This window comes from Myripristis murdjan, chromosome 11, assembly GCF_902150065.1.
Source record: "Myripristis murdjan chromosome 11, fMyrMur1.1, whole genome shotgun sequence".
In the NCBI taxonomy this organism is placed as follows: Eukaryota; Metazoa; Chordata; class Actinopteri; order Holocentriformes; family Holocentridae; genus Myripristis; species Myripristis murdjan.
This window is the reverse complement of record NC_043990.1, coordinates 15,901,137-15,928,128: the sequence shown is the minus strand read 5'-3', so window position 1 is coordinate 15,928,128 and position 26,992 is coordinate 15,901,137. Positions and strand designations below refer to the sequence as shown.

The 26,992-nt window shown below is 40.6% G+C and overlaps 1 protein-coding gene across 3 annotated transcripts; it reads left to right on the top strand.

The window, feature by feature from the left end:
- The first annotated feature begins 3,331 nt into the window (after positions 1–3,331).
- Positions 3,332–24,294, top strand: LOC115367810 (ras/Rap GTPase-activating protein SynGAP-like). Of its 3 annotated transcripts, XR_003928966.1 has the most exons (18): positions 3,356–3,441; positions 6,435–6,588; positions 7,545–7,643; positions 7,812–8,051; positions 8,348–8,683; positions 8,967–9,111; positions 10,257–10,401; positions 10,785–11,021; positions 11,767–11,968; positions 12,400–12,590; positions 13,866–14,070; positions 14,744–15,322; positions 18,938–19,471; positions 20,080–20,241; positions 21,400–21,611; positions 22,341–22,413; positions 23,687–23,854; positions 24,075–24,294. XR_003928966.1 is itself a non-coding variant. In XM_030063734.1 (17 exons), the coding sequence occupies exons 1-17, from the start codon at positions 3,404–3,406 to the stop codon at positions 23,714–23,716; spliced, it is 3,582 nt and encodes a 1,193-aa protein (XP_029919594.1). In that variant the 5' UTR covers positions 3,332–3,403; the 3' UTR covers positions 23,717–24,294. The 3 variants fall into 3 exon arrangements, 2 of the variants coding, with proteins under 2 accessions (XP_029919594.1, XP_029919592.1); XM_030063734.1 differs by having other exon boundaries at positions 3,332–3,441; positions 23,687–24,294; XM_030063732.1 differs by lacking the exon at positions 22,341–22,413 and having other exon boundaries at positions 23,687–24,294.
- The last annotated feature ends 2,698 nt before the right edge of the window (positions 24,295–26,992 follow it).

Sequence of the window (26,992 nt, the reverse complement as noted above, 5' to 3'; positions counted from 1 at the left end):
TTACAGAGGTTTTAAACGATACAATTTTTATGCCACTTGGGGTTAAGAAGCCAAAAAAAAATAGCCCTCGGTCAGTGATGATCCCCCCCTGTGGCCAATCAGTGGACCCGGTGTGTTAAACGCACTTGAAGAATAGCCGTGTGTTTTTCTAGAAACGCTGCACTACAGTGTCAGGCCTGCTAGTGTTTTTCATCATCTTTATTGTGCAGTTGTGTGCCAATATCTTCTACAGTTCAAGTAGAAGCCCTTGGAGTTGTTTCCATGGATACCAAACAATTAGCCGGGATTCAGAATAGAACCTGGAATGTAGCCTATTTACAGGCTTTGGGAGCGAGGAAATCATGGGATGACAGAGTGTCTTGATTTTCTGTGTTGCAAAGGGAGAAAACAGCTCCAGTGATTAATGGGTAATTTACAAGAATTGCTCCAACAGATCAACCACAACCCCAAAAAAAGCAGAGTGACGTCAAAAATGGAGGCTGGAGTACAACCAGTAACGTAGCTTTTGAGGACAATCCTGTGGGTGAATCAGGCTAGTTTTGTGTCATACCTGCAAAGATACACATGCATGATAAGAGATGATGATTACCTGAGCTTCCTAAGGAGGGTAGCAAAATATGAACACACCTTTGTAGACCCAAAGCAAAAAAAAAAAAAAAAAAAAAAAAACTAGCACTGCAACTTTATTTTACAGCATAGGCTGGAAAATCATGTTTGGCCTCAAGTAGCCTGCTATTTATGGAACACCCCTTGCCTTCAGCACAGCTTCGGCCCCTCCTTGTAATTGTGTCATACCAGTCGTGAGCTGTGTGTAGTGGGATTTCGAGGCGGTGACGGAGCCGGCCATGGAAGGTGTTTGACTCCATTCTGTTTTTAATAAAACTTCCTCTTGAATTTCCGTAGCAGGGTGTAAGGCTGCATTATCATCTTGCAATATGGTTACATCATGAGGGAACTGAGTTTGCATCCTACGGTGATCCTGGTCTTGTCTTGTCATGCATTACATGCCTTGACTGCTACACGGCCATCCACAGCAGTCAGCAGGCCTAATGAATCTCAGCAGATGGCTGCCGTACCGTTACAGATACTCCACCGGGTTTAAGAGTTTTGCACCAGACACTGGATCGATGGTATCTTTGGATTTCTCCAAGCAGCGTCCTGTCATGGTTTCGTGTAGGGAAAAAAAGGCGAAAGATGATTCATTATTAGAGCATATTCTTTCCATTACTCATGACTCTAGGTTTGCTCTCCTTACACGAGGTGATGCATCCTGGTGCATTGGCCTTGGATAAAAGGCGGTTTTGAATGGCAGCCCTACCATAAATACCAACTTTGTGAGGCTGACAAGATGCAGCTTTGCTCAGACTGTGTATCACTGCTGTTGATTCAGTGCTTCTGTAACTCTTAGGGCTATATATATATATATATTTTGTTTGTTTGTTTGTATTTTTTTTTTTTTTTCAAATTTCTTGTCGCATTTCTACCACTGCTGATGAGCCTCAGCTCCCAGCCACCGCTTCTCATTGCTGATGCTGTTTGGCTGTTTGGCATGTGTTGTCATGATTGACAAGACTGTTCCCCTTCTTGATTTTTTTTTTTTTTTTTTTTTTTTGTGACCAAACGCCTGCGTTCCAGACAAGATTATATAATATCTTGTCAAGATGTAATGTAAATGTCCCTCCTAATGTCCTTGAAAATGTAATGAGGTATATTTATGTAATAGGTTATTGCATAATGCATTAACACCACATCAGTATCATTATCATTATTACTATTTTTATATGATTGTTTAAAATGATGTTATACTCCTTTTGAAATAATAATCACCAGTTGATCTAATAATATAATTTATTTGAAACTACATTTTAAAGGAAATGTTTATTCCTTTTTACACAAGTTATTATAATATAAGGCACTATATTATCAGTAGTTAATGGGTGTTTTTGGAATCGCACATGACTGTCAGACCTCTTTTTAAAATTAACACGACCTTGCCAGTTCTCATATGACTTGCCTGGGTAGCTGCTTTTCCCTCTGTGCAGATCAACCTTTTTTATGTGGTGTTCCTGGTTTCTTGTCATTTACTAATGGTTGATGGAAGAATACATTTTTAAAGATTTTTTTAAAAAATCATTTGTATCATTTAATTGCTGTTTCAGTGGCTAGCACAGAATGGAGAGTGACTGGGAGGAGAGGACTAGCCTTCATACAAAAGTCATTTGTCATTTTGTCATTTGGTTTTCACTTCACGTATGAAATTTTAAATTCATGGGTGTTTTATTATTATTTTTTTTTCATAATTTTACCTACCATGTAATGATATACTAATGAATATCACATGTAAAAACGTGACACAAAAAGCCAATTTGCAGGCGAAAAAACAAACTTTTCACATGAGCAATGGGAAAATATCACACTCTGTCAAATGAATTCACATGTGGTTTTTGTGAGGGAGGGCTCACAATGCAGCGAGTAATCTCTCCATGTTAATCAGCGATTGTCTGGCCCTGACTCACACAGAATACAGCTCTGAATGAACCTTAAAGTGTGAGAGTACGTTTTCTCGTGCTGTCGAAATTTTGTTATCAGGAATCAGGCACCAGAGACTGTTGAATACAAACCAGTAGCAACTTTGGATTACTAAAAGGTTTATTTTCATATTTTACATGATGATAGTTGCGTACTTTTTCTTGGCATGAGCACAACTATCTATACTGGAGTCATGGAGTCGTGGTACCAGTCTGTATACTTGTTTAGCTGACCAGTAGGCCAGAGTCCCAAAAAGCTGGTGAAATTGATCCCGTCTTCTCATCCAATTTATAATGGTATATACTGGTACGCTGATATATAAACATTGCTATTCTCATCTCCAGTTCCTATGCATTAATCCTTTTTTCCTCTCTCTTTGTTGCTCTTCCTTTCTCCTAGACCGTGCTCGCAGGGCAGGTTTTGCCTCTGCAAGACAGTCAAGCATGGAAACCCCTCCCAACGCCACCCCGCAGCCCTTCAGACAGCCAGTGAGTAGAGTAAATCTTGAATGGGTAATGTACCCCCCACTTACAACTGCCTTCAAAAGTGCCCCACAGCACTTAATTGATCTTCCTGTGAAGAAAAAAGTTATTAGTGGTGCCTCAGAATTGGGGAAAAAAAGAAAAAAAAATCTTGTTTGTTAATTCTGAAATTCATGTCTCAAAAGCACACATTCTGATGTTGCTTTTTAGTAAATTATGGATCTGTTCCTCCTGTGGCTGAGCAACATGAATGTCTCCACTTTGCTCCAATGTACTAATGATTTTTTTGTTATTGTTAAAATTTCTAGAGTTTTCTCAATCGAAGGTTGAAGGGTTCCATCAAAAGGGCCAAAAGTCAGCCAAAATTGGACCGGACGAGCAGCTTCCGACAAATGATTTTACCTCGATTTCGAAGTGCAGACCAAGAGAGGTAAGAGACCTTTATTAATAGTCCATACACTGTCTATCTGAAAAAAAGACGTTGTGTGCATTTGACTGTTTATTTAGAAATAACAACATAAAAGCCTATTTGTACTCAGATAGTAAGGCACTTTAAGCTTGGGACACACACACTGTCACCAATCAATCCAAATTTGTTTTGCTTAGGCAACATGTCAGTGTTCATTGAGTAAATTTTGAAGATTTATTGAAGCTGGAGGTCATTATATTCATCGCAGTTGGCACAAGAGAGCTGAAATCTGTGAGCATTGCATTAAAAGCTGAAAACCTAGGCTACCATAAAATACCAACACAGGACAATATAATCCTAAAAGTACACTAACAGTTAATAATAATCTAATAATAATGATTGAACATAAGAAAAGCTGATGGCAGTACAAGAGGTGGTGACATCACCTGCCACCAAAGATGAGGCCACTCTACTTTTCACCAGTAGAGGGCAGGCTTCACACAGATTTGGCTTTGGGGTTCAGTTGCTCTTTAATGTGCCGGCTGAGTCTGGTTTATTCCCAGTGTTTCTCATGGCTGCCTCTCAGCTCGGCTCTACTGCTGCTTTCACGTCTCGTCTTGCTGCAGCCAGAGTCTCGCCAGCATCACTACCTGGCTTCCAGGTTGCCTCTTAGCTGCAGTCGAGTACCACTCCCGTGGCAGAAACAGATCGCTTTCTAGAATTTGAGCTCCTCTTGTGGGTGAATCTTAAGACGGCAGTGCTGCTTCACCTGACACTCCTCGCTGGGGCTTCTCAGCCACTTTGACAAAAATAACGCTTGGCTGGGCTGAGGGGTTTGCCTTTGGTGATGACTTTGCAGATGGTGCTGCAAAGGCATCACCAAAGGAAAAGGGGCTTTCAGGCTGCAGCTGAACACACTCAGCTGAGTGAAATTGGCAGTGGTGTTGATAAACAGTTTCTCCAGTAGTAGCTGAACAGATTGATTCTTCTTTCTTTTTTTGAAAATGTAAACCACATGATTTGTGATGGGAGGATTATTTGCACTATTAGGATGTCTTCTTCAGTTTTTTCACAATTTCCCTGTACAAAAGGAAATCTAATTTAAAGCTGTCACATCTATTAATTTGGTATTCATTTTAAGATTTTTAAAATGATGTCGCACTTGAGCATTTTCAATTACAATGGGATTTTTTTTTTTTCGTCTGATGGTGCCGGGATGCAGTAGCTCGGAGGTCTAGATGTTCCCATGACAGATTCCGCTTGCAAAGTGGGAAAGCATCCTGACGGGGTCTGACTTGCATTGTGATAAAATTTCCTGTGTATTCTGGGCACAATCCAGTCACAATGCACGTATGAGAAATGCAAAGCAGCAGAGAGGAGGAGGCGGAGAGTGGAGATGCTGTGCTGACACCACATTTTCCGACAGCCACAGGAGATGATGCTTTATGGACATTTCCAGGCCGGGTGTGGACGGCCCCGAGATGTGGGATGTCTTTTAACAAAAGATAGGATATTTTGGGTTTTTTGATATGTTAAAATGCTTTGCACCGTCATCCAGGGCGGATCAGTGCAGAAGATCAGGTCAGGTATTAAAACGGGTGACGCACTAACTAAACAATGCACCTGCGAACCAAATCGAATATACCACAAGATGTTCTTTACCCTGTGAGACCCGAGGGACCTTTCTGTTGTGACTGTGTGCCCCAGTCAGTCATGCCTTCTCTGCTCAGTGCTGCCGCAGACATCGCCTTTACAGCTCGCTTTAATTTCTGCCCACGCATGCCTAACTCAGCTAGTAGTGTTGAAGTTGAATTTGTTATAAACCCTTGGCATCCAAATTCCAAATGGTGCACTCCAACACTGCAGCTCCGCCTCCGCTGTTTACCTCAGTATACATTTTTCTTTCATATGCCTCATGTTCTGCATCCTCCCATGGCGCTGCGAGCAACACACACACACACACACACACACACACACACACACGACACTTTGCTGCACAGCTGACCACAACTTAAATCTGCTCCTAAATGAGTGCTCACCATTTCCTCAGGGATTATCAGTCATTTCTCTAAATCTGCTGCTATTTGACAGTCTTTGCCAACTGTAAGCTCCCTGGCAATACACTGCCCCACCTTTTTAGCAGCCCTGGTCCCAGAAATAAATTCCACATTCATTTTCTCTCCATAGACATTTGAGAAAATCCCAGCAAACCAAAGCGCAAAATAATTGTATTATAGGATTTCAGCTCTGTTTCTTCCTTGTTATCAGAGAACAAACTAATTTCTAACATTTGCTCTTGATCACTGCTGCCAGACACTTCAGGACTAAGTTATGCTGCCAGTGTTACCCTTAACATAAAGAACAGGCAGATTCCTCACCCATTCATTGACTGCAGCTTTGGGGAGATGCTAGCACATCATCACCTGCATCTATAATGAATCTTAACTTAATTTGCCTCCGTAATTTAGGCAAGTTTCCTCCTTGCTACACTTTTCCAGTTCACCCACTGACCTGCTTTTCCTGACATTCCTCCTCATCATGTCTTTGTTCCACAGCTTTCTTCTATTTCCCTAACAGGGCTGTCGTGCATTGCAATATTTTGAGTGGGTTCTCGTTCGCCCCATTGATTCAACAGGAACTTTAGACTTTAGTCAAGATCTCCATGAACCAAAGAACGAGACCAAATTTAAAGCATCACAACAGATCACAAACAACACATCCTTTTAATTTTTATGAAAATCTCTCTGGATTGTTTGACAAAAGGCAGATATAACTATAGCTGAATAATGTAATGAATGCAAATAAACAAGTTCATGTTCACGCTCATTTATTTAAATAATGTTTCTCAATCAGTGACAGAGCAGACTGATTAAAGATAAGCACAAGAAAGCAGAAGTAGGCACAAGTTACACAGTGAGAAGTTGTAGAAGAAGTCTACCTAACCTATCAAGCCTTAGACCCTCAGTGCATGCTAGAAGAAACTTGTATTTTTTTTTTTTTTATGTCTCTCACAGGACGCGCCTGATGCAGAGCTTCAAAGAATCCCACTCCCACGAGTCCTTACTTTCTCCTAGTAGTGCTGCAGAAGCTTTGGACCTAGTTTTGGATGAAGATGCCATAATAAAGCCTGTCCATTCCAGCATTTTAGGGCAAGAATACTGCTTTGAGGTGTGTACTTACAGAGATATTCTAATCTCCTCCGTTCCCCCTGATTTTGGCCGCTCTACTCCTCCTCCTGGATTTCCGGTACATTTCTGCAGCCTTGGATTTTAGCGACTACTTGTCACTGAAACCAAATTTCTCTTTCATCAGATTGAGGGTTTCTTTTCTTCAGTGGCCTTCATATCATGTCTTGTTATAAACGCGAAAGGTACCACTTAGAAAATTCATGTGATGCCGGTAAATTGGTTTCGGGTGGCCTTACGGAGGACATGGTGACTTAAGCTGTGAAGTGAGACTGATGAGAATTTTATTTGGACTTAAAGGAATATTTCACCTGTAATGCACAGTTTTTCTGTCAGGATCTCACCGTGGGCTGCCTTCAATCCCTGACGATGAAAGTTTTTCTCGCAAGCTTTCATGTCAAACTCATATTTCAAAAACGCGAGGCATCTCTGATCCAATGGAAAAAAAAATTGTCTTGTGAAATGCACACACTTATGCACACATGCTTCAGGAGAGGATTTTACAGAATTGGTCTTTACAGGAATATTTGGATATAGATATGCTGAGTTTTGCAGAGTTTTACTGATAAAAAAATTATAAAATGATCTATCCAGTTTTTTTCCATTCGGTTAGAGATGGCTCTTATGCATTTTGGTCAAAGTATCCTGTGAATAACTTTTGGTTTTATCTGCTTGAACTCCTTCAAATCATGTTTGCATACTTTCAGTTAGAGGAATGTCTATTTAAAGTGGACTATGAATTTTGCCGGAAAAAAAAAAAAAGAAAAATCAGAAATTTGGTAATTTACCTATTAAATAAAGAATACAAAGTATATGTGGATGTATAGAGAAATCTAGAGAAATTTAGATGAAGCTGAAATTGAATAGATGAAGTAATGTAACCTGCTTGCTAAAGGAATATTTCACTGATTTTTTTTTGTTTGTTTCTTTTGTTTGCAGGTGACCACCAGTTCAGGGACAAAATGTTTTGCATGCCGTTCGGCGTCAGAGAGGGACAAATGGATTGAAAATCTGCAGCGAGCTGTCAAACCTAACAAGGTGAATAAAGAGTTACTTTTATGCTTCACTCACTCAAACTTACAGAGGAATGTTGTTTGCCTGAACTGTGAACACTTGATGAACTGCTATTTTATCTCAAAATCCTAACCCAAGCAATTCAAGGCTATAAAAGAAAAAATAAAACAAACTTCCACTGACTTTTTTCAGGATAACAGCAGAAGGGTGGACAATGTGCTTAAGTTGTGGATCATTGAGGCCCGAGACCTTCCCGCGAAGAAACGTTACTATTGTGAGCTGTGTCTGGATGACATGCTCTATGCACGCACCACCAGCAAGCCCCGCACAGACACGGTCTTCTGGGGAGAGCATTTCGAATTCAACAATTTGCCTACCATTCGTAGCCTTCGTTTGCACCTCTACAAAGAAACTGACAAAAAAAGACGTAAGGTAAATAAGGTGTAAAAGGGAATTCATGTCATGCATTGGATTTTGCCCTTTATTTGAATTGCACACATGAGCCTTCAGAATTCTCCTTCAGCTTTTTGTAGAATAAAATATCCTTCAAAAATTCATTTACTCGCACAATAAAATGAGCAGAAAGTCACCGGGAGCACAAAAGTGTGACTTTTCCTATTGAACTTATTGAAGAAATTAGGAATTAACTTACATGACTTATTTTCTTACTGTTTAGCCCTCACAGATTTAAAAGCTGTGTCGTGACCCTGCTGTGATTTCTCCTCCAGGAAAAAAGCACATACCTTGGCCTAGTTAGCATCCCCATCTCTAGCATCACGGGCAGGCAGTTTGTGGAGCAGTGGTATCCGGTGATACAGTCCAGCGTTTTGGCCAAAAGCGGCGGTGTCGGAAGCGGCAAAGTCATCAATGCCTCACTTCGTGTCAAGTCTCGCTACCAGACAATGAGTATCCTCCCGATGGAGCTGTACAAGGAGTTTGCTGAGTACATTACCAATAACTACCGAACACTGTGTGCAGTTCTGGAGCCGCTGCTGAGTGTCAAAAGCAAAGAGGAGGTGGCTTTCGCCCTGGTGCACATCCTGCAAAGCACAGGGAAAACCAAGGTGAGAGGAAGGGTGTCAAAAAGCAACAGTCGCATGTTTTGTATTGTTGTTGTTTTTTTGTTTTTTTTTTACCTATAATCCTGTGCAGCAAAGCGGTAAAACTAACCGATGATAGGCAACAGCAGAAATGTGACACAACAGGAATCAGTGTCTGCATGATTTGATTGAACATCGCATAGCCTGTTGATTTATCCCGTGTAAAATGTCACAGTGAAGACTGGTTTGTGTGGACGGTGCAGGCTTTGGCGAGTTTTTCTGAACTGAAGCTGTGATCTCTCCTCAGGAGTTCCTATCTGACATGGCAATGTGTGAGGTGGATCGATTCATGGACCGTGAGCATTTGATCTTTCGGGAGAACACCCTCGCTACCAAGGCTGTGGAAGAGTACCTCAAATTGATAGGTCACAGATACCTCAAAGATGCTATAGGTAAAGCTGATTGAGATTAACCCAAAGAAATTAGGTAATTCATCTGTGCTTCACTGTGGACATCATTTCCCCGAAAGGTGCATCCTTGTTGTGTCGAAACTGTTGAAATCATCCTCATTTCACAAAAATGAATGCAATGTTTTTGTTTCATGTTGAGACTATTTGACCTAGATTTAGGGAACATGCTGTTTTCTTGCCATGGTGACCAATTATTGTGGTAACACATTCAAACAATGCATTCCGCTTGCGTACAGGCCTCAGAGCGCTGTGATATCATGAGAACAAACAGGAAGTATGTCGTAATAAAATATTAACTTTCTGTGCCACAGTATTAATCACGATACAAGAGAGGGAAATGAATTATGCAATGATGAAAACAAATTATGTGAACAAATGGGGGACGGTGTAACTCATGCATAGTTTAAAGTGGCATCGGATGATTTCATCAGATGATTTCATCAGATGATTTCAACTGTTTCCTGACACGCACCAGTCACACACTAACACAGTCACATGGTGGTGCGTTTAAGTGCATTCGATAATGCTGCTAAATCTTTGTACTGCTGCTTCGCTTGGTGCAGGTAAATGTTTTACTTCTCCTAAGTCCGGGCCTGCCTGCTCTGCACAAAAAGAGTACAGCTGCTGAATTACTGTTCCCTGCTAATCTGAAGGCTTGCTTAACCTATCGCACCACAAAGAGCACTGCTATCAGTTCCAAATGTAATACATTACCATACATTTAGGGCAAGAGTGTTTACTGAGTGAACTTCAAGTAACAGATTTTATTTTTTTCTGTTTAGTGAGCATAAAAATGTGGCTAAATATGGCAGTTACTTGTGTTACATTTTCTTTAGTTGCCTATTTTATTGTTTATCCACCTCTTAGCTCACTGACAAATTTAACATTACTGCCATGAACCAGATTTTATCTTAGCAAGTGACTTGATTTTTTTTAAATTTTTATTTTTTTTTTAAATGTTTTATTAAGGGGATGAAAATATGCATATAGTTTTACATCAAAGTAAATCTCAAGGGGCTAAAATATTGGTACACTCATGTATTGGATTCAAGCTTTTAAGGCACTTCAGAGTGCAGCTATTTTTATAATGCATGCAGTTTATTGAGTACAGTGTTATGGCCTTGCAGGTGACTTCATTCGAGCCTTATACGAGTCTGAGGAGAACTGTGAGGTGGATCCCATGCGCATCCCACCGTCAGTCCTGGCTGACCATCAGGCCAATCTGCGCATGTGTTGTGAGCTGGCGCTCTGCAAGATAATCAACTCTCTTTGGTCAGTTTGGCCTCTGTAGGACTCTGCAGAAAAGTATAGCTTATTTGCCTTACAGTAAAAGTAGGTTTTAATCAGGAATTATTTAACATAATGCAATTTTAGATTTGTTTTTTCTAATTAAAGTTAATTTTTGGACATGACAGATATATGCATGCTTTCTTCTTCAGAGGTTTGTTACTTAGGCAGAAAGAATCTAATTAAACATGGCAATGTGAACAATAAAACTATTGAGTTGTTTATGCACAATGCTTGCAAGGAAAAGTGGTACATATGCCCTTATCATATTTTAAATAGATTGGGCCTGAACCTGCTGAATAAACTAGTGGATTTTTATTTTGCACTTCACCATGTTGAGGGCTGGTAAAATTAAATTGTTGTTTCAGCATCTTTCCCCGGGAGCTGAAGGAAGTCTTTGCCTCGTGGAGAGCCAGATGTGCTGAACGTGGAAGGGAGGATCTTGCCGACAGCCTCATCAGCTCCTCCTTCTTCCTCCGCTTCATGTGCCCCGCCATCATGTCCCCCTCCCTCTTCAACCTAACGCAGGAGTACCCCGCCGAGCGCACCTCCCGCACACTCACACTCATTGCCAAGGTGATCCAGAACCTGGCCAGCTTCAGCAAGTGAGTCACCGCACTTCCTCCGTCTTGTCACGCCAGTCAGAACATAACATTTATTTGACGCGGTACATTTTTAGATTTGCATAGGTTGACGTTCTGGGTAGGTGGGTTGCATGTCACCGACTGACATCATGGAGAAAGGGGCTTGCGATTTTGCCTGCCATGGTATACAACATTAAATTATTGGACACATTTCAGCTGAGCTGTTTCTCATCTACAGTGAACTTCAGAAGTATTTCAGCAGTGACACATTCGTTAATACCGTCACTCTGTACTCTCCTCTGGCTGCATTTCAAAGAAAATTTGCCACCAGTTAAAAGGGGCACCTGAACTTAAGATATCAAGAGCTTGTTGTTGTTTAAGGGTTGCAAACTTGAAGTAGGATATTACATTTTAAGAATTTTTGATAAAACTCTCAGAACAAGCACTCTTTTAATACAAAGTAATACAAGCTTCATCTCACCTAATAGCCCTGGTGCCCTGAAATGCTGTGAAAATGTGCCAGAAGTATTTATAATTATCCACTGTGTATTAAGGTTGACTGCATGTACTCAAGCTCATAGTCATTATATAAGCCGACGCAAAAAAAAAATTAACAAGGTGCAGAACCATTACATAAAATGAATCACTGTCCAACTGCTTGTGTGAGTTCACAGTATGTAACAGTTATCAGACACATTTCACCGACTTCAAGCGTTTCAAAACTTAATCACACACATCCTGCCATTATGGTCCGTCTAAACTGCAGGTTTGGCCCCAAGGAGGAATACATGTATTTCATGAATGAGTTCTTGGAGATGGAATGGGGCTCCATGCAGCAGTTCCTGTACGAGATCTCCAACATGGAGACGGGAGGAAACGTCGGGGGGTTTGAGGGCTACATCGACCTCGGCAGAGAGCTGTCGATGCTCCACAGTTTGCTGTGGGAGGTCATGGGCCAACTCAGCAAGGTCGGTGAAACAAGAAAACATTTTATTGATTTGGCAAATGTAAGCAAACATTAAAACTGTGATAGACTGATGATTAATAGTTTTGTTTGTAATGTATGTGTTTGTTTGTGCCTTTCTTTGCCTGTATACAATAGCTACTTTGTTTTTGTAGCGATGAGTCACTGTCGATAGCTCTCTGCTGAGCTGCTGACTCCCTGTCTGCTCTTTTCAACTCATTGTTGTCTGTATAGTGTGGTATATGTGCCGTGAATTGTGATGAGTTTTAATGCACCTTTGTGTTTCACTGTGTCTTTTTTTAACTGAAGCCATGACTGCAAACAAGATTTCCCATACAGTTTGCATGAATGCATGAATGAATGAATGTTTCACAGAATATTGTGCGTGCATTAAAAGCCGGGGATTCCTCGACTCAAAACCATTTCACACCGCAGGATGCAATTCTTAAACTCGGGCCTCTGCCACGGCTGCTGAACGACATCAGCGTCGCCCTGAGGAACCCTCAGCTCCACATGCCAGCGAATCACCAGCCAGACCGACCGAAGGACAGACTTTTCTCCCGGCCATCGTTCAATCGCATGATGTCCTCTGATTTCCAAAGCCTTATGATGCGCGATTTAAACAGGTACATTCCTACATTGGGGGACTTTGGCTTTGTTGTATTGAGTTTCCACAACACATCCTTTGATTTGTTGATAGATTTTTGTCTAATAAAATGACCAGCCATGATTCCTTTCAATTACAAGCACCATGTGAGCTTAAAGTATTTTTAATTTTTTTTTTTTTTTTACTTTTGAGAAGACTTTTCAGCCCTGCTGTTTATCACAGCACTATGCATCGTCTTAAGTACCCATATGCTGCCCATAATCACACACAGTTGCCTGATATGCTGTACCTACTGAGAGAACTTGTATAATAGTGATTATACTGGACAGTTACCCATGAATGGAATCGTTGTGGTTTCCAAAAAGGCCGAAAAGCGATTCGGTAGTTCATAACACAAAACCAGTTCTGTTTTCCATAATGTTCCATAATGATAATGATAATACCCCTCTTGAAGCTTTTTAAATGTTTTATCAATCAGTAATTGCCAGCGCCATCTGTTTGTCCCAGACTAATTTGCCTAAACCTCTTTCAATGCTGGGTTTCAATTCATTTCAGTGCTGCTCTCTTGCCAAGAAAGAGTTGCTCTCATTACAACAAAAATTGTTTAAGTGAGACTTTTTTTTTTCAAGAGGAGTAGTAAGAGCCGTAATATCACAGGAACCAGCTGCAGCCATTTTGCATTCACTCTTCTAAGTCTCTCCTCCCAAACATTTTTCTTTTTTTAGCACAAATGGCAAGAGTTAAAGCAACCTAGTGAATTTACTTCAGTAATTACAAGCTATAGTTTCTTTGTCACATCTCCTATGTAGATATGCATTGGACCCACACACCCCAGTTTAGTAAGACTTTGTCCCAGCGCTCCCCGACTGAGCAAATTTCTATTATTAAGTATGACTCCGTATGTGACTCAGTGACTGAAATACATATCTGAAACGTGGGTAGGGAGCTAGGAAGCGTGAAAGTAATGAACAAAATAAACATTCTTCTCCTTAATTATGCTAAACCTCGTTTTGCTTTGGATGCCCTGGAACCCTCTCTGGTGGTCCCCAGACCGCAGTGTGGGAACCGCTGTCCTAGATTACATCCTCTGACAATATAATGCTTTCACAAGTGCATATGATTTTAATTTCTCTCCATATGTCGCCAGCCACATTCCTAAAAACCACTAGAATGAAACAAAATGTTGAAAAATGTGTATTATAAAATCTTGAAGTCAGTGCACAATAATTGTTTTTATATGATCCTATGGTAATTCGTAGAAAAACCTAACACCTTGATTCTTTCTGCTGCACAGTTCAATAGACATTTCCCGCCTTCCCTCCCCGACAACTGGAGTATCAGCTGTGGAAGCCCTCTCATCTCATCTCAACATGAGGCGCCACGCAGAACGAGACCTCCGCTCATCGAGGGAAGTCTTCTACGTGACCCGCCCACCCTTGGCTCGATCCAGCCCCGCGTACTGCACAAGCAGCTCCGACATCACTGAACCCGATCCAAAGGTACGCTGTCTAAATGTCATCAACCATGACTACAAATGATGTGTTATCTTAAGTAGGAGGCTCGTGTTTTTAGGGATCCTAGATCGTAGTTGTAGTTAGCGTCCTTACATTTGTAGATTTTCTGTGATCTAAGAAATTATACTTACTGGTTCCTGAACTTGAAAATGTAACTTTTGATTTTTCTATGATACGCTTCTGATGGGATATTGTACCTGATCTGTGTCCATCTTTAGGGTTACAGATTTTCCCATTTAACTGTGACTGTGGTATTCTGGTGTTATTGGCCTCACAGTCATTTCAGAGCACACACATCACTTCTGTTGTGCAACACGACTGACTTGTCTAGTACTGACATTTATCAGTGATGAGTTCCAGGAATTCATAGTACCTATAAATAACAGGAAGGTGCTTTTGGAAAATGGCTGTTGACTGATATTTAAGTCATAGTCACAGGCTGTTCTTCCCAATTTTTTTTCAGTTCTGACTTTATTGTCATGGACTTTTCAGTAAATATTATTCTAAGAAACATTCAGCTTTAAGGCCCTAGCTGCAGCTGTAGCGTGGTGCTGTCACCTCACTCCTGCTTTTGCTCATGTCAGATTTTCAGAATGGAATACGAAATCAAGATTGAAATGCTGCGGAAATAAATTTTACCTTTTCATTTCTCTCGTAGGTCCACAGTGTGAATAAAAGTGTATCCATGATGGATCTTCAGGACTCCCGTATGAACAGCATTTCCAACCTAAACTCTGTGGGAGACATGCTCACCTCCTCTCAAGCCTCTATTGCTGGCCTGGGCCACAGTTTTGGAAACCTCGGTGGTCCGCTTCGTATGGGAGGGCATATGCCCACAGGCTCAGGGGGCTCCGGTTTGAGGCTGAGCCAGATGGGCCATATAGGGGGGCCCACTGAGTCTCTCTCTCAACAGCAGCAGCAGGCAGCAGCGGCCATGCATTTCCCCCTGTCTTTCCAGAACCCTCTATTCCATCTGGCTGCCCAGAACTCCCCATCTCAATCTCAGCAACCTCCCCCTCCCCTCCTGCTCGCCCCAGAGCCTGAAAATGGCCACCATGACTATCAACCAGCCTTTGGCAACAGCGCTTTCTCCCGCAGCGAGGACTTGTCTGCCCTGCGGGCACAGAGCAGTCTGGTGCAGCCCAGCATTGTCCACTCACACAGCTACAGTGATGATTTCACCCGACAGAATCAGAGCAACGACTACGCCTGGCACCAGCTGTCACTGCAGGTGCAGGTAGGTATCTCTGAGCTGTATGTATGCGGTCACTCTAAAAGACAGTTTTTTTTAATGCATCGACAGTTTTGTCTAATGTGCCACATTTGTGTTTGTAATGCAGCAATATTTCTCATTCAGCAAACAATTTCTTTTTTTCTTTTCACCTTCTCATATATCACAGAAAAAAAATTGGTATATAATTTAAAACAAATCAATATGTTCAAACTAAGAAAAAACAATACTTACAAATATCATACAGACAGGGAGCCGTAACCTGAAGTATCACCACTTCCAGGATCTCTGTAATTGGGAGTTTTGTTGACAGTGATGGACAGTGCAGTCTGAGGATGCTCCAAGACCTTCCTCTTTAATTATTTAATGACTGCTGGTATCTAACCTGCAAGAGACCGCTGCTGCTCCCTGTTTGGTGGAGAGCCTCTATACATTGGCTTGTTTGAACCTTTTTTGGTGTCAGTGTTCACAGGCTTCCATTAATTTTAGATGCTTCTTTAGATTTCATGCAGTCTGTGGCAGTTACCTCTACTGCTCAGTAGAGGGCCTACCTCCATAGCATTTAGCATCTTACAGGTTTCTTTCCAAATCCATTGTCTGTGCTGTTGGATGCCCGTTGTATTTTGTGCTTTTGGTTGTAATAACTGTGTTATAATGGAAGAGAAATTTCATAACTTCCCCACTTCTAGAGCAATGTTACCACTGGTGAGAAGCTGTTAGGAGAGTGCTGTATCTCTGTATCAGATATTGTGTCAAGACAGTAAATTAGAAACTGGTCAGTGGTTGGTTAGTAAGCTTTCACTGGTTGCTAACACAAGTCTGTGTCACAGCCCAGTGTAGCGCCAGGCAAATCAACAACAGCAGCTATGAAGCCCAGTGAATAATCAGTGTGGTAGCACAGTCATCTTTTGGCCTGTGCTGTATAGTATCCTACCTCCTTACCTGACTTTTAACTACTGAAAAAAAAAAAAAAAAAAAAGATCATGATGATGATGTCATGCACTTTGTGCTTTGTGTAATGTTACCATCAGTCTAGCCTAGATGTTGGAAATTATTGGAAACTGTGAATGTGCTATTAATACACTTGGGTTGATACTATTATTTGCTACTGGTCAGGCATATATTTATTTTATTTTATTTTACTTATTTATTTTTAAAGGTTATTTTTTGGCTTTATTTGGATAGTCACAGTAGAGAAACACAATCAAGGCAGGGGAAAGAGGAGTGATGACAGGACACTGGGGTGCCCTACATTTTTATTTTTTAAAGAACAACTCACCAATCACACAATCAAAAACTGAGCAAATTTTCATGTATTCACTATTAGCTAAGCCCTTTAAATGTTTGATTGGAAAATTGAGTTCCCTGCTATTAGTAAATTCCATATCCATTAGGCAGTTGTTTGCTGTATTTTAGCAGTTACCCAGATACAGTAGAGCACAGTGTTGTCACTGCTAGATTTAGTAAATGTTGTGATTAGGGGAGTCACAGCCAAGAATTTATTTTTTTGTGCTCGAATTTTAACAGTTGGGTTGCTTCGAGCCAGAAATTTTCCGAGCTGCATTGCCCAGAACATTTATGGTCTTGTTGCTAGATCTTAGTTTGATTTCATAATTTGCCCACCAAGCAGGGTGTCGCAAACTTTTCAAACTGCTGATTTCAGATCACTTCACAGAGTATGCAGTCCATTAGATGCCGGTCAGACATTTATTTTATTGTGTTCATGCTGTTAATGATATACTTTAGTTGCAGTTACACAGCTTGCCTCTGAGCAAACTGAAAATGTTTACAAGATGACCCTTTTCCTAGCAGCAGAGTGTGCTAAGATAACACTAATAGTGGAAGGCATCTCTGAGTAAGGTGGCCACCAGCAGGACCACCAAAAAGAGGGCATGTCTTCAGGGCAGGTGGGGTGTGTAGCGAGCCCAGCTGCACCTACAGCTGTCGTGTCTTTAGCCGCTCCACATGCACACACACAGCGCCCAGACAGATAAGAGCTGATGTTAAAAAGAAATGGCATAAAGCGGATAACTTACAGTATGTGAAACTACTGTGAAATATTTTTTGTCTTTAAGGCAGTGCAGTCGGGGGCCTCCTCATTACTGTTTATTGAAGCATGGGATAAAATGCCACATCTTGATTTCAGCAAGTACATTCTGCAAACCAACAGAAGCTCCTCTCACCTGGCATCCAGAGCAGAGCTGGGCAGGTTGCCGAGAAAAGAGTCATCTGGTTAATCCTCCACACATATTATAATCACTAAATCGCTACAGGTTAAATGATTTGAGTTCATTTAAATTGAATTGTTATCTATTGTCTATCTATTACATTATCATGAATGATATGCCTTGCAGGAGGTTGTGGCAAACAGGACAATAAGCTGAAATGCCCAGGGCTATCGCCACCACACTCACACACAATAATTATTCCTAGCAAATCAAAAGGACTAGTTGATTCCTTTTAGTGAAACTTAGGCTGCAACTACTTTCCCTGCTGGAGAAAAACACACTGAATCAGGCAAGTTGGTTATGCTGCTAGCCAGATTACTGCATATTTTGTGCACGTATGTGTTGGTTCACCAGCATCAGTGTTCTCATTTGCCACTTTAATCAGCGTCAGACTGTATCTGCCCATAGAAGACCAGCCAAAGATCAGCAGTGCCCATCAAAATCCAATCATCAGCGAGCTTCAGCAGGCCCGTGCTGGCTGGTTTGGCCTGCAGTGCTGAATAAAACAACAACTGGCATAAGACTGTGTTGTAACTTTGGACTTATAAGATTCATTTGGTTCCATGACAAAGTAAACTGTGTGTTAAATTTTAGCCACCATACATGAACTTCCAGTTGATTCATAGTCCTTTATAACTGATACATTAACGGTACAGCTGATGTTATTGATAACTCTGACTTCCAATTTACTGGAGCTCAGCCTTAGAGTTAACATAAGACTTTAAACTATGTCAAAGCCTGGATTAAAAATAAATGATTGAGCTTTTGTAGTAATGGCCTGGAAAATTCTTTAGCTTATTGCAAAATACAGCTAAACATAAGGCACACAGCATAATGCATTCATCAATATGCATTCCACATAACATGGTGACAGCAGTTTATACAGTCACAATGTTATGAGAACACTGTTGATTTGTTTGATGGAGTTTGATATGTTTTCTGTGCAGCCATCAATTAGCCAGAAATATCAATTGACCTTTCGGCTTCCATTTGATGGTGTGCTCAGCTGAACTATCACACTGATAGGCTTACTACAGTGTAATATCACAGTACATTAGGATGCTGTCACAAAGTCTTGAGCTATTTCTGTCCTGCTGCGTGGGCCGTAATGGAACACACAATGCAAGCCGTCCCGTTATTATAGACGATGCATTTGTCAGGCCTGTGCTGGATTAATTTGTTCAACTGCATTTTTAATTAGAATCTCATCTATCTATCTATCTATCTATCTATCTATCTATCTATTAATTTTAATAATCATTGATATTATTGCTACTCTTATTTCTGATGCAGTCCATTTTGAGATTCAGATAATAGTTTCAGATTTCTGATTATGTCATTTTCATTGGTGGTGCCTTTGTCCCTTCTCTGTCACCTTCTCTTTTCCTGTCAGGACTCTCTCCAGCAGCAGCTCCTAATGGGTATAACACCTCAGACAGCCACCGGGACAGGCACCCCCGCTTCTTTGGCCACGCCTCCCACTACTGTCCATCCTGTTCGCCAGACATCCATCGCCCCACCGCACCTCAAGTCGCAGCGCTCCATCAACACTCCAGTGACAGCCACCCCTCCAAAGGCTCGTCCCCAGAGCAGGAACATCCTCCTCGAATCTCCAGACACAAATTTCGGCGGCAGTCAGCCAATATCACGTAAATCTCAACAGACACAACAACAACCACAACAGCAGCAACATCAGCAGCAGCAACAACAACAGCAACAGGAGCAGCCGCAGGAGACACAACTGTCTGTCACAGACAGTCCTGCTCCTGGGCTCCCCTACCAGACAAGCTCTGTCAGAGAAAACCAGGGCCCGCCAGAAGCTGCAGAGGAGTTGACAGACACACCTTCAAAAAGCACCAAGAAGCCTCAACAGTCACAGCTGAAGCCTCCACAGCAGCATCTGCTCAAGCCAGTTGTCAACAAACAGGTCACTCTGACTTACAGTCTTTCATTTAAGGAAAAGCTGCCAGACTGTATAGAAAAATCCAAGACACACAGCCACAGACAGACACATGAGCTAGCTAACTCTGCGGTCTCTCAGTTTGCATGTGCAATTATATTAAATGTTTTCCATTACCTGTCAGATGACACGAGTGAAAGACCAGTGTGAAAGCCCAAATTAATGAGGACCATCTCTGTGGCTTTGTAATGGGGCTCATGTGTTCATAGACAACCGCACAGAGGCACAGAGGGTTCTTCAAAGAATACTCTGACATTTCAGATTTTATTCTGATGTAGTCTGTTTTGACTCACCCTGCAATTTGTTACACCGGTGAAAAAGTATCAGTGCGTTTCTCCCACAATGTCAAGCGGTTTTCATTGTTAGCATTCCCTATTGAAAACAATGGCTACTGTTAGCAACAAACTCTCAAACAACAGAGCAACATCCATCCACATCCATTTTTAATCCATATTTTACCCCCTGATTTATCCACGTAGCTCGTTCAAGAACTCTGACTTTGTTAAAATCAGAGTATTTGTCATATGAAAACACAATGAAATGGAAAAAGCGAATGATCTGTGTTGTTGCTGCAGGGTTCTCAGTCTACCTTGAACACCCCTACCCTCAATGAACGGACAGTAGCGTGGGTGTCCAACATGCCACATCTCTCTGCTGACATCGAGAGCCTGCGGCCTGACAGAGAGGGCCAGCTGAAGGAGTACTCCAAGAGCATGGATGAATCACGACTGGAGAGGGTCAGTGCTTTTATTTGTTCCCACCTGTGTGATAAGTGGGTCCACTGGCACCCTACGAATAGCCTGATTAAAAATTAGTAACTAGCAAAGCAAAAATAAACTTGCATATGTGTTTGTGTTACGTCAACCAGAAAACTGACATGAGTCATTAGTTCCACTTGGTAGCTGCTTTAAACTGATTAGAGGAACCAGGGTATTTTGAGGTCAATCAAGAGTGTGTCACACAAAAAAATATCTCTGTTTCTTAGTTAATTATCTTTTGTGCTAGTATTTGAATTATCTGGCTTAAATACCTAGAAATTGTGGAAAATAACGACCTTAAACTGTGCACAAAATGTTAATATTGTTGTTAAACCAAATGATCTTTGATCGGCTCATACCAAAGGATACCAAAGCTATAAGGGAAGCGATATAATGTTGGTGAGTCCGCCTTTCTCTGGACAGAGCATTGACTTGATGCTGTTTTGGGGAGTTTTTAATTTTGCTCTGAAATTTTAGCTCCACACATCTTATGTACAGAGATTTCTAGTCAGTGATCAACAAATCAACACAGGCAGAAATCAAGTTGTCAGGGCTCATGATGAGGATGCTGGTGATATATGATCATTCTGTGCCTGTGTATACATGTGGCCATACTAGGCTAATGTAAAGTCATCATATAAGCTGTTTGAAACTGCAGATACCTCTCAGTGCTGTAATTGTATATCTGAAGCAGGAACTTAAAAATATACTGTGACTTTCAAATGACTCAAAAGAACATAATCCAGGCATCCAAGCCAAGTTTTGCACTGTGCATCCAAAAGTCCAATATTTACCTCATTATCTTTGTCTTTTGCACCACACCAACAGTTATTACAGTGGTAAGCACATGTTGCCTTCAAATGCTGCGTTAGTATTGTAATGTAACGTAGAGTGCGCTTCAACAGTCCAATAAAGTTGTAAATACAAATGGGAAAGTGTGGCATTCTGGCTTTAAGCTTACTGCAGCCCCACTGGACTTTTTGTCCATTTGCTCCCACACACTGGTCAGTATGAACTGTATACAGAGTTTCTTTCAAGTGTGCATGTAATGCATCAGACTTGGGCTCTGGATCGAGGATCATTGTTGAATCCAGAGAGCACACAGCTAAAGTCACTTTGAGTTTACTCCTCTTCCAGGTGCGGGAGTATGAGGAGGAAATACATTCCCTGAAGGAGCGGCTGAAGATGTCTCACCGCAAGCTGGAAGAATATGAGCAGAGGCTCCTCACACAGGAACAGCAGACAAACAAGATCCTGCAGCAGTATCAGAGCCGCCTGGATGACAGCGAGCGCCGTCTAAAGCAGCAGCAAATTGAGAAGGACAGTCAAATCAAAGGCATAATCAACAGGTGATATATTTATCAGCCAATAAGATGAACTGCTTTGCTTTGAGTATTGCACAAAAGATTTCGGAGTATGGAACTTTTGCAGTTGAGTTGTAAATAAGTTGCTGCCAAGTTGCAGGGGGAGTTTCACACCACAACGACAACAACAAAAACCAACATCAATAACAACAATAATCCTAATCCTAATACTAATCCTAATAACAATAATGCAGTTTAAAAAAGCACACACTTTCATTAAAAGCAAAATTCAAAGCACCACAAGAAAGTGATAATAAAACACAGGTAAAACACAAAAGGAAAGAAACTGAATTAAACAATGGGCTAAAAAGAATTGGTCAGCTATTCTTCTCCAACAAAAAATGAGTCTGAGATGCCCTCAGGTGGTCAGGTGTGGAGCTAATTTCTGGGAGCTCGGAGGTGCAGACCATGCAAATAACAACAAACAGCTGAATTTGTGTGCAAGCCCAATTTACTTGGTTACTTACTTAGGGTATCTGATGAAAGCACATGTGAACATATCTATGCTTAAGTTAGCTTGGATGCAGCTTTGACTGAAACCTGTCAGGACAGCTGTATCTTAAAAAGAAGTTAGACAAAAAATAAAAAAGAAAAAAAAAAGAAGTGAAGACCTTAATTTCATCAGATGGCCACATTTTCCTATACAGCAAATTTGAAAAGAACCGGCTTCATAATTCTATTTTTGTGAACCGGTGTGTTTGTCTCTGTTGTCAGACTCATGGCTGTGGAAGATGAGCTGAGAGGGGGTGCCATTCCTGAAATTAAGCCTCGAATCCTCACAGACCAGGTTCGTGCTTGTGTCCATGTCTTTTACCATCGTTATTTCAAAATTAGGTTGTCAAAAGTCATGTCCAAAAACAGCTTAAATTCTCCCCATCATGTGCAGAGCTCACAGTAGTTCCCAAAATCAGTGCAGGGCAAAAGCACACAATTGTCAAACTTGCACCAATCACTTACTTCTGTTATCTTTCAAAAATAGGTGTGTTAATCTGAAATCATACTTCACTAAAACCACAGCTCATACCCTAAAAAGCAGGGACTGAATATAGCAAGCCTGTGCTTGACTGTACACAGAGGAATCACCATTGTGCAGCTCAGCTACTCATGAATCACACTGAATCATAACATTTTTGTGCAGAGGTTAAGCCAGTTTGCCCATGCATTTGGTCAAGCAATACCCTGTCTTCTCTCAGCTCTTAAACTGGGTAGAATTTGCCGACCACAAAACCGCATTCATCAAAATAAAACCTTGACTGACATGAGTGTTGCATAATTCATCTGTCTTAAGTGGGTATTGGAGCTGAGTCATCAGCAGCATCACAGTAATTCTCAAACTCTCAATAGACAGCCCAGCTTTCTGAATACCCTTAGTGGGCTGGGACATGACGCAGATAGATGCCATGATGCAGGCCAATAACCTGTGTATGTTATATTTAGGTGGAAGGAATTCAAGAGCAATTCAGAAGCAGCATTTGCTGTCCTTGAATCCAGTCACTTTCTGCATTCAGGATTATCCCCCCAGCTCTCAGCACCAACTGCAAACAGGCAAAATTGTCTGTTGAAAATTTGATAGATGATTTTTTTTTTTTTCGCGGTCTGCTTTTTTGTGTTTGTGTGTGAGAGATGGCAGTTTTCTTGACATCTGTGTGAGTAATGAGGAGAGACCTCTAAACTTAAGACAGGCTACCAGATCTCGATTAAATGAACAACATAAATATGCAACACAATTTAGAGTCTAATAAAGGAGCTTTATGTTGAGTCAAATGCAGGATTGGTTAGTAAGCATCATTTATTGTCAGAGCATCGTGTTTCCCGTATAACTGTTATTCCCCTAATGCCCTCGTCATGAGACGTACAGTACATGGTGTCCCATTATGGAAGAACACTGATCCAATTAAAAGTTACAAAATGCTTTTCCTGCACAGTGGGACAGTTCAATTAATATTTGTGAGCATGAACAGCTCTCTCCTCCAAAGCCAGGAGCCAGATAATTAAGACTTAAACTTGAGCTGTAACCAAGATGGAAATGAAATATCTAATCACATCTTTTTCTCCTTTAGTCTATCTATGGTGGGCACCCAGGATCCTGACTGCTAGAAGACCGGGTGTGGTTCATGGTGGTCTGAGTTGAAGAAGACTGATTTTGATGTTCCTACAAACCCAATTAAGAGAAGCTCCGCAGTGAATCCTGTCTAGATTTCCCCAGAAACCAACAGGATTATCGGAAGGTTTTTTTTTTTATTATTATTTCTTATTTTTTTCTTTTCTCACAACATTCTTACAAACTTTGCACATATTCCAACTTTGCCTGTACCAGAACTGACAATCAGTTTAATGTGTGGAGCAATGTGTGCAGTGCATTGTCTACTCTGCACATATTGACTTAAATATAAGCCAGTGCCACAACAACGGCAATATTGAACCTAATGAGTTTCTTTATTTAAACAGAAGTAAGAAGAAATGAATAAATCATTGGAGAGGAAAGGTGGATTCATGATTCCCCCGCTACAGGCAACACATATGATTCTCACTTTAAGTGGCTGGAGGCGAAATGTAGAATAGGCTTTTACAAGTGCAGTAACCCCCCTGGCGATGCCTACGACAAGCAGCAAGCATGTTGTCAAATCCTGTTCTGTTTAACTCGCTCACACACAATGCCCAAGTAAAGAGCTACTGTACTCCTTCAAAATAAATCTATGTTATTTATTCTGATGAAGTCATTCAGAAGCATATTTTCATTTAGACATTTTCCTTGTATAAAATGGGTATCATTATGATTTGCATCTTTCACTGTACATCAGTCCCTTTGTTAGTTGTTGGACAAATCCAATCCAGTTACAGTAGCTGGTTGAAATATGTTTTATGTCATTCATTTCCCTTGGAGGCACAATGTTAAGCCTCAGCAGCAGTCTCTTCAACACTGATGTGTCAAAATTCACATTCAGCTCGGCCAGTAATTTTATCATAAGTATTACTCACAGCTGATGAGCCTTTTCTAAACAATGTGAATAGTAACGGGAATACTTTTCTACACTAAAATCAACTTGGACTGCATCCTGTGAACTTTGTAAAATCTTATGCTACCTTTTTAGCCTAAAATCGCAGATCCCACAGCCACAAGCACAGTTACAAAAACATCCGTCTGCTCCGCCTCTTCTGCATTTCCTCAGACAAGAAACTACTAATTTTCAATTTGCCTCAGTGTTACCAGTGGAGTTAATTGTGATTCTGAGTAGTAATTCACTAATAATACTAATAATATACTTTAAAACTTTCAAAATGATGATGCAAAGTGCTTTACAAATAGTGCAGAAATATTTTTTTTTTTTTATATAAAAAAGCCCTGACATGAATGAAAAACAGACAAAAATCCTAGAATTAGGTCTGTAAAAAATTTAAAAGCTTTAGTCTGGACTTTCACAGAACAATGACGGGCCTGCTTCTGGATCTCAGGCTGCACATAGGCTCATAGTAGGTTATAGATCTGAGGTACAACCCGAGCCAGGCCTTAAAATTAATAAATAAACCTGCAAAATCTGAGAGGCCTTGAGCCTGAGTGCATCCTAAGAAAGCTGCGCCCTCCTACAGCCCTTTGTGTCTGCCATTTTCATTATTTATCTTTTTGCCTTCTCCTTTTGTTTGCTTTATTGTACAGCACTCTGTACCATTATTTTGAAAAGTGCTCTATAAATAATGTTCAAATTTGTTATTATAGACATTATGTACTACTGGAAACAAATCATATTTTAGCAAGTAGTGAATTGCTCATCTATTGTGTTTAGCGCTTATTCCGAAGCATAGATGTGCAACAGTTCTGCATGTGCTTTTTAACTGCGAGGAAGAGTCAAACACCTGTTTTTTCAGAATGTCAGAGTGCAAGTATTCAGATATCACACAGCTGTGCCACTTGACGCTTTGACACAGCTTTCTTATCGGAAGGCATCCTTTTTTTACCCAACCTGCTGACTCTTCCGTTTTTTTCAGAAGAGGGTGGGCATTCGGCCTTTTGCATTATACACCATCAAAGCACCGAGAGACACGGACACAGAGAGACTGACCAAGAACGGAACGAAAAACAGAGAAAACAATAGACCAATAAGGGAATTTTCAAGCAGGGATATGTAGTATATGTGCATAAGAGTTGACTGCCTTACAGTCTGTGCCACAGGGCCCAAAATAACATGCCAATACAAAAAAACGTGTAAGCTACTTTGTATATTATATGTCTTTTTTTGTAGTCAGGTGATGAATTAATAAGCAGTGTGTTGGTTAACTCTGTATGTTGGTCAAAATAATTTATATTGCAAAATTTCATGGTTGATATTTATTTTAACCTCTTGCCTTTAAAAATACATTTTCTTTCAAGCTGAATATCAATGATACAAAGTTATATGTTTATGTTACTGGAAATGTATAAAATAGCTTAAGGTATATCTTTCTGATATGTAAACTGTATTTCATTCAAGGGTAGGCCTTTAGGCATGTTGAATTTGTAGTAAGCCTTTTCTTTGAGATGAACTCTTAATGCTGCAATCCAGAAACAACAGTGCCCTGGACTGAGACGGCGTCCACGGGAGGGAAACTGAACAAGTGAGAGTCATTCTTCCTTCAGATCCAACAGCAGCTCTCTGTTCCAGATAGACTGCTGCAGCAACAGTGCTGTTCAAAAGTCAAACGGCAAAAATAACCAAAACAGCAGTGGTGCTTTCAACAATACTGGATTGCAGTTTTAAGTAATCTTGATTTGAATTATGCTTTTTTTTCTTTTTTTTTTTTTTTTTTTTAACTTTTTTTTTTTTTTTTTTTTTTTTTTTGCCGTGCATTGCAATACAGTATTTTGAAATGTAATACTGTGCTTCGGTTTCCATTTCACAAAACTGCAATCCATAATCTGATAAAAAGCTTTTTAAATACGTCAAGTATATAATATGCCCATATATTCTTGAGAAGTTAAACTTTCTATGTATTAGGTGCGGTGGCACAGTACGCTACCTCTTACGTCCTGCCCTTCTCTTCCTTTTGTTTTAGGTTATTGTTTCAAATCGAGAATTTGGTCTTTATTATACCTTATATCATAGCCTTGGAGAATATATTATTCTATTTGGCTGGCAAGTTTTCATTCATTTTGTTTACTTGATCGGAAAAGAAATGTTGCTAGTAAAACTTTTGTTTTTAACCAGATGCAGAGTCATGCATAATTTTTGGTTGCTTGTTCATTGCTGTTTTACGATTATACAGGCTTTGCCACTGAGGCCATTTCTAAGGTTTGTCCTGCTTGCTAGAGTAGTGAAGTGCCGTTATCATTACATAAAAATCTCCTTTTCAGTATGGGATGCGAGAGATTGTGTTCCAGGAATTCCTCAGAC

Coding starts and splice junctions, on each gene's coding strand:
- LOC115367810 (XM_030063734.1), top strand. CDS start 3,404: ATGATTTTACCTCGATTTCGAAGTGCAGACCAAGAGAG. Junction 12,591..13,865: donor ATGATGCGCGATTTAAACAG/GTACATTCCTAC, acceptor TCTGCTGCACAG/TTCAATAGACATTTCCCGCC. Junction 21,612..22,340: donor ATCAAAGGCATAATCAACAG/GTGATATATTTA, acceptor CTCTGTTGTCAG/ACTCATGGCTGTGGAAGATG.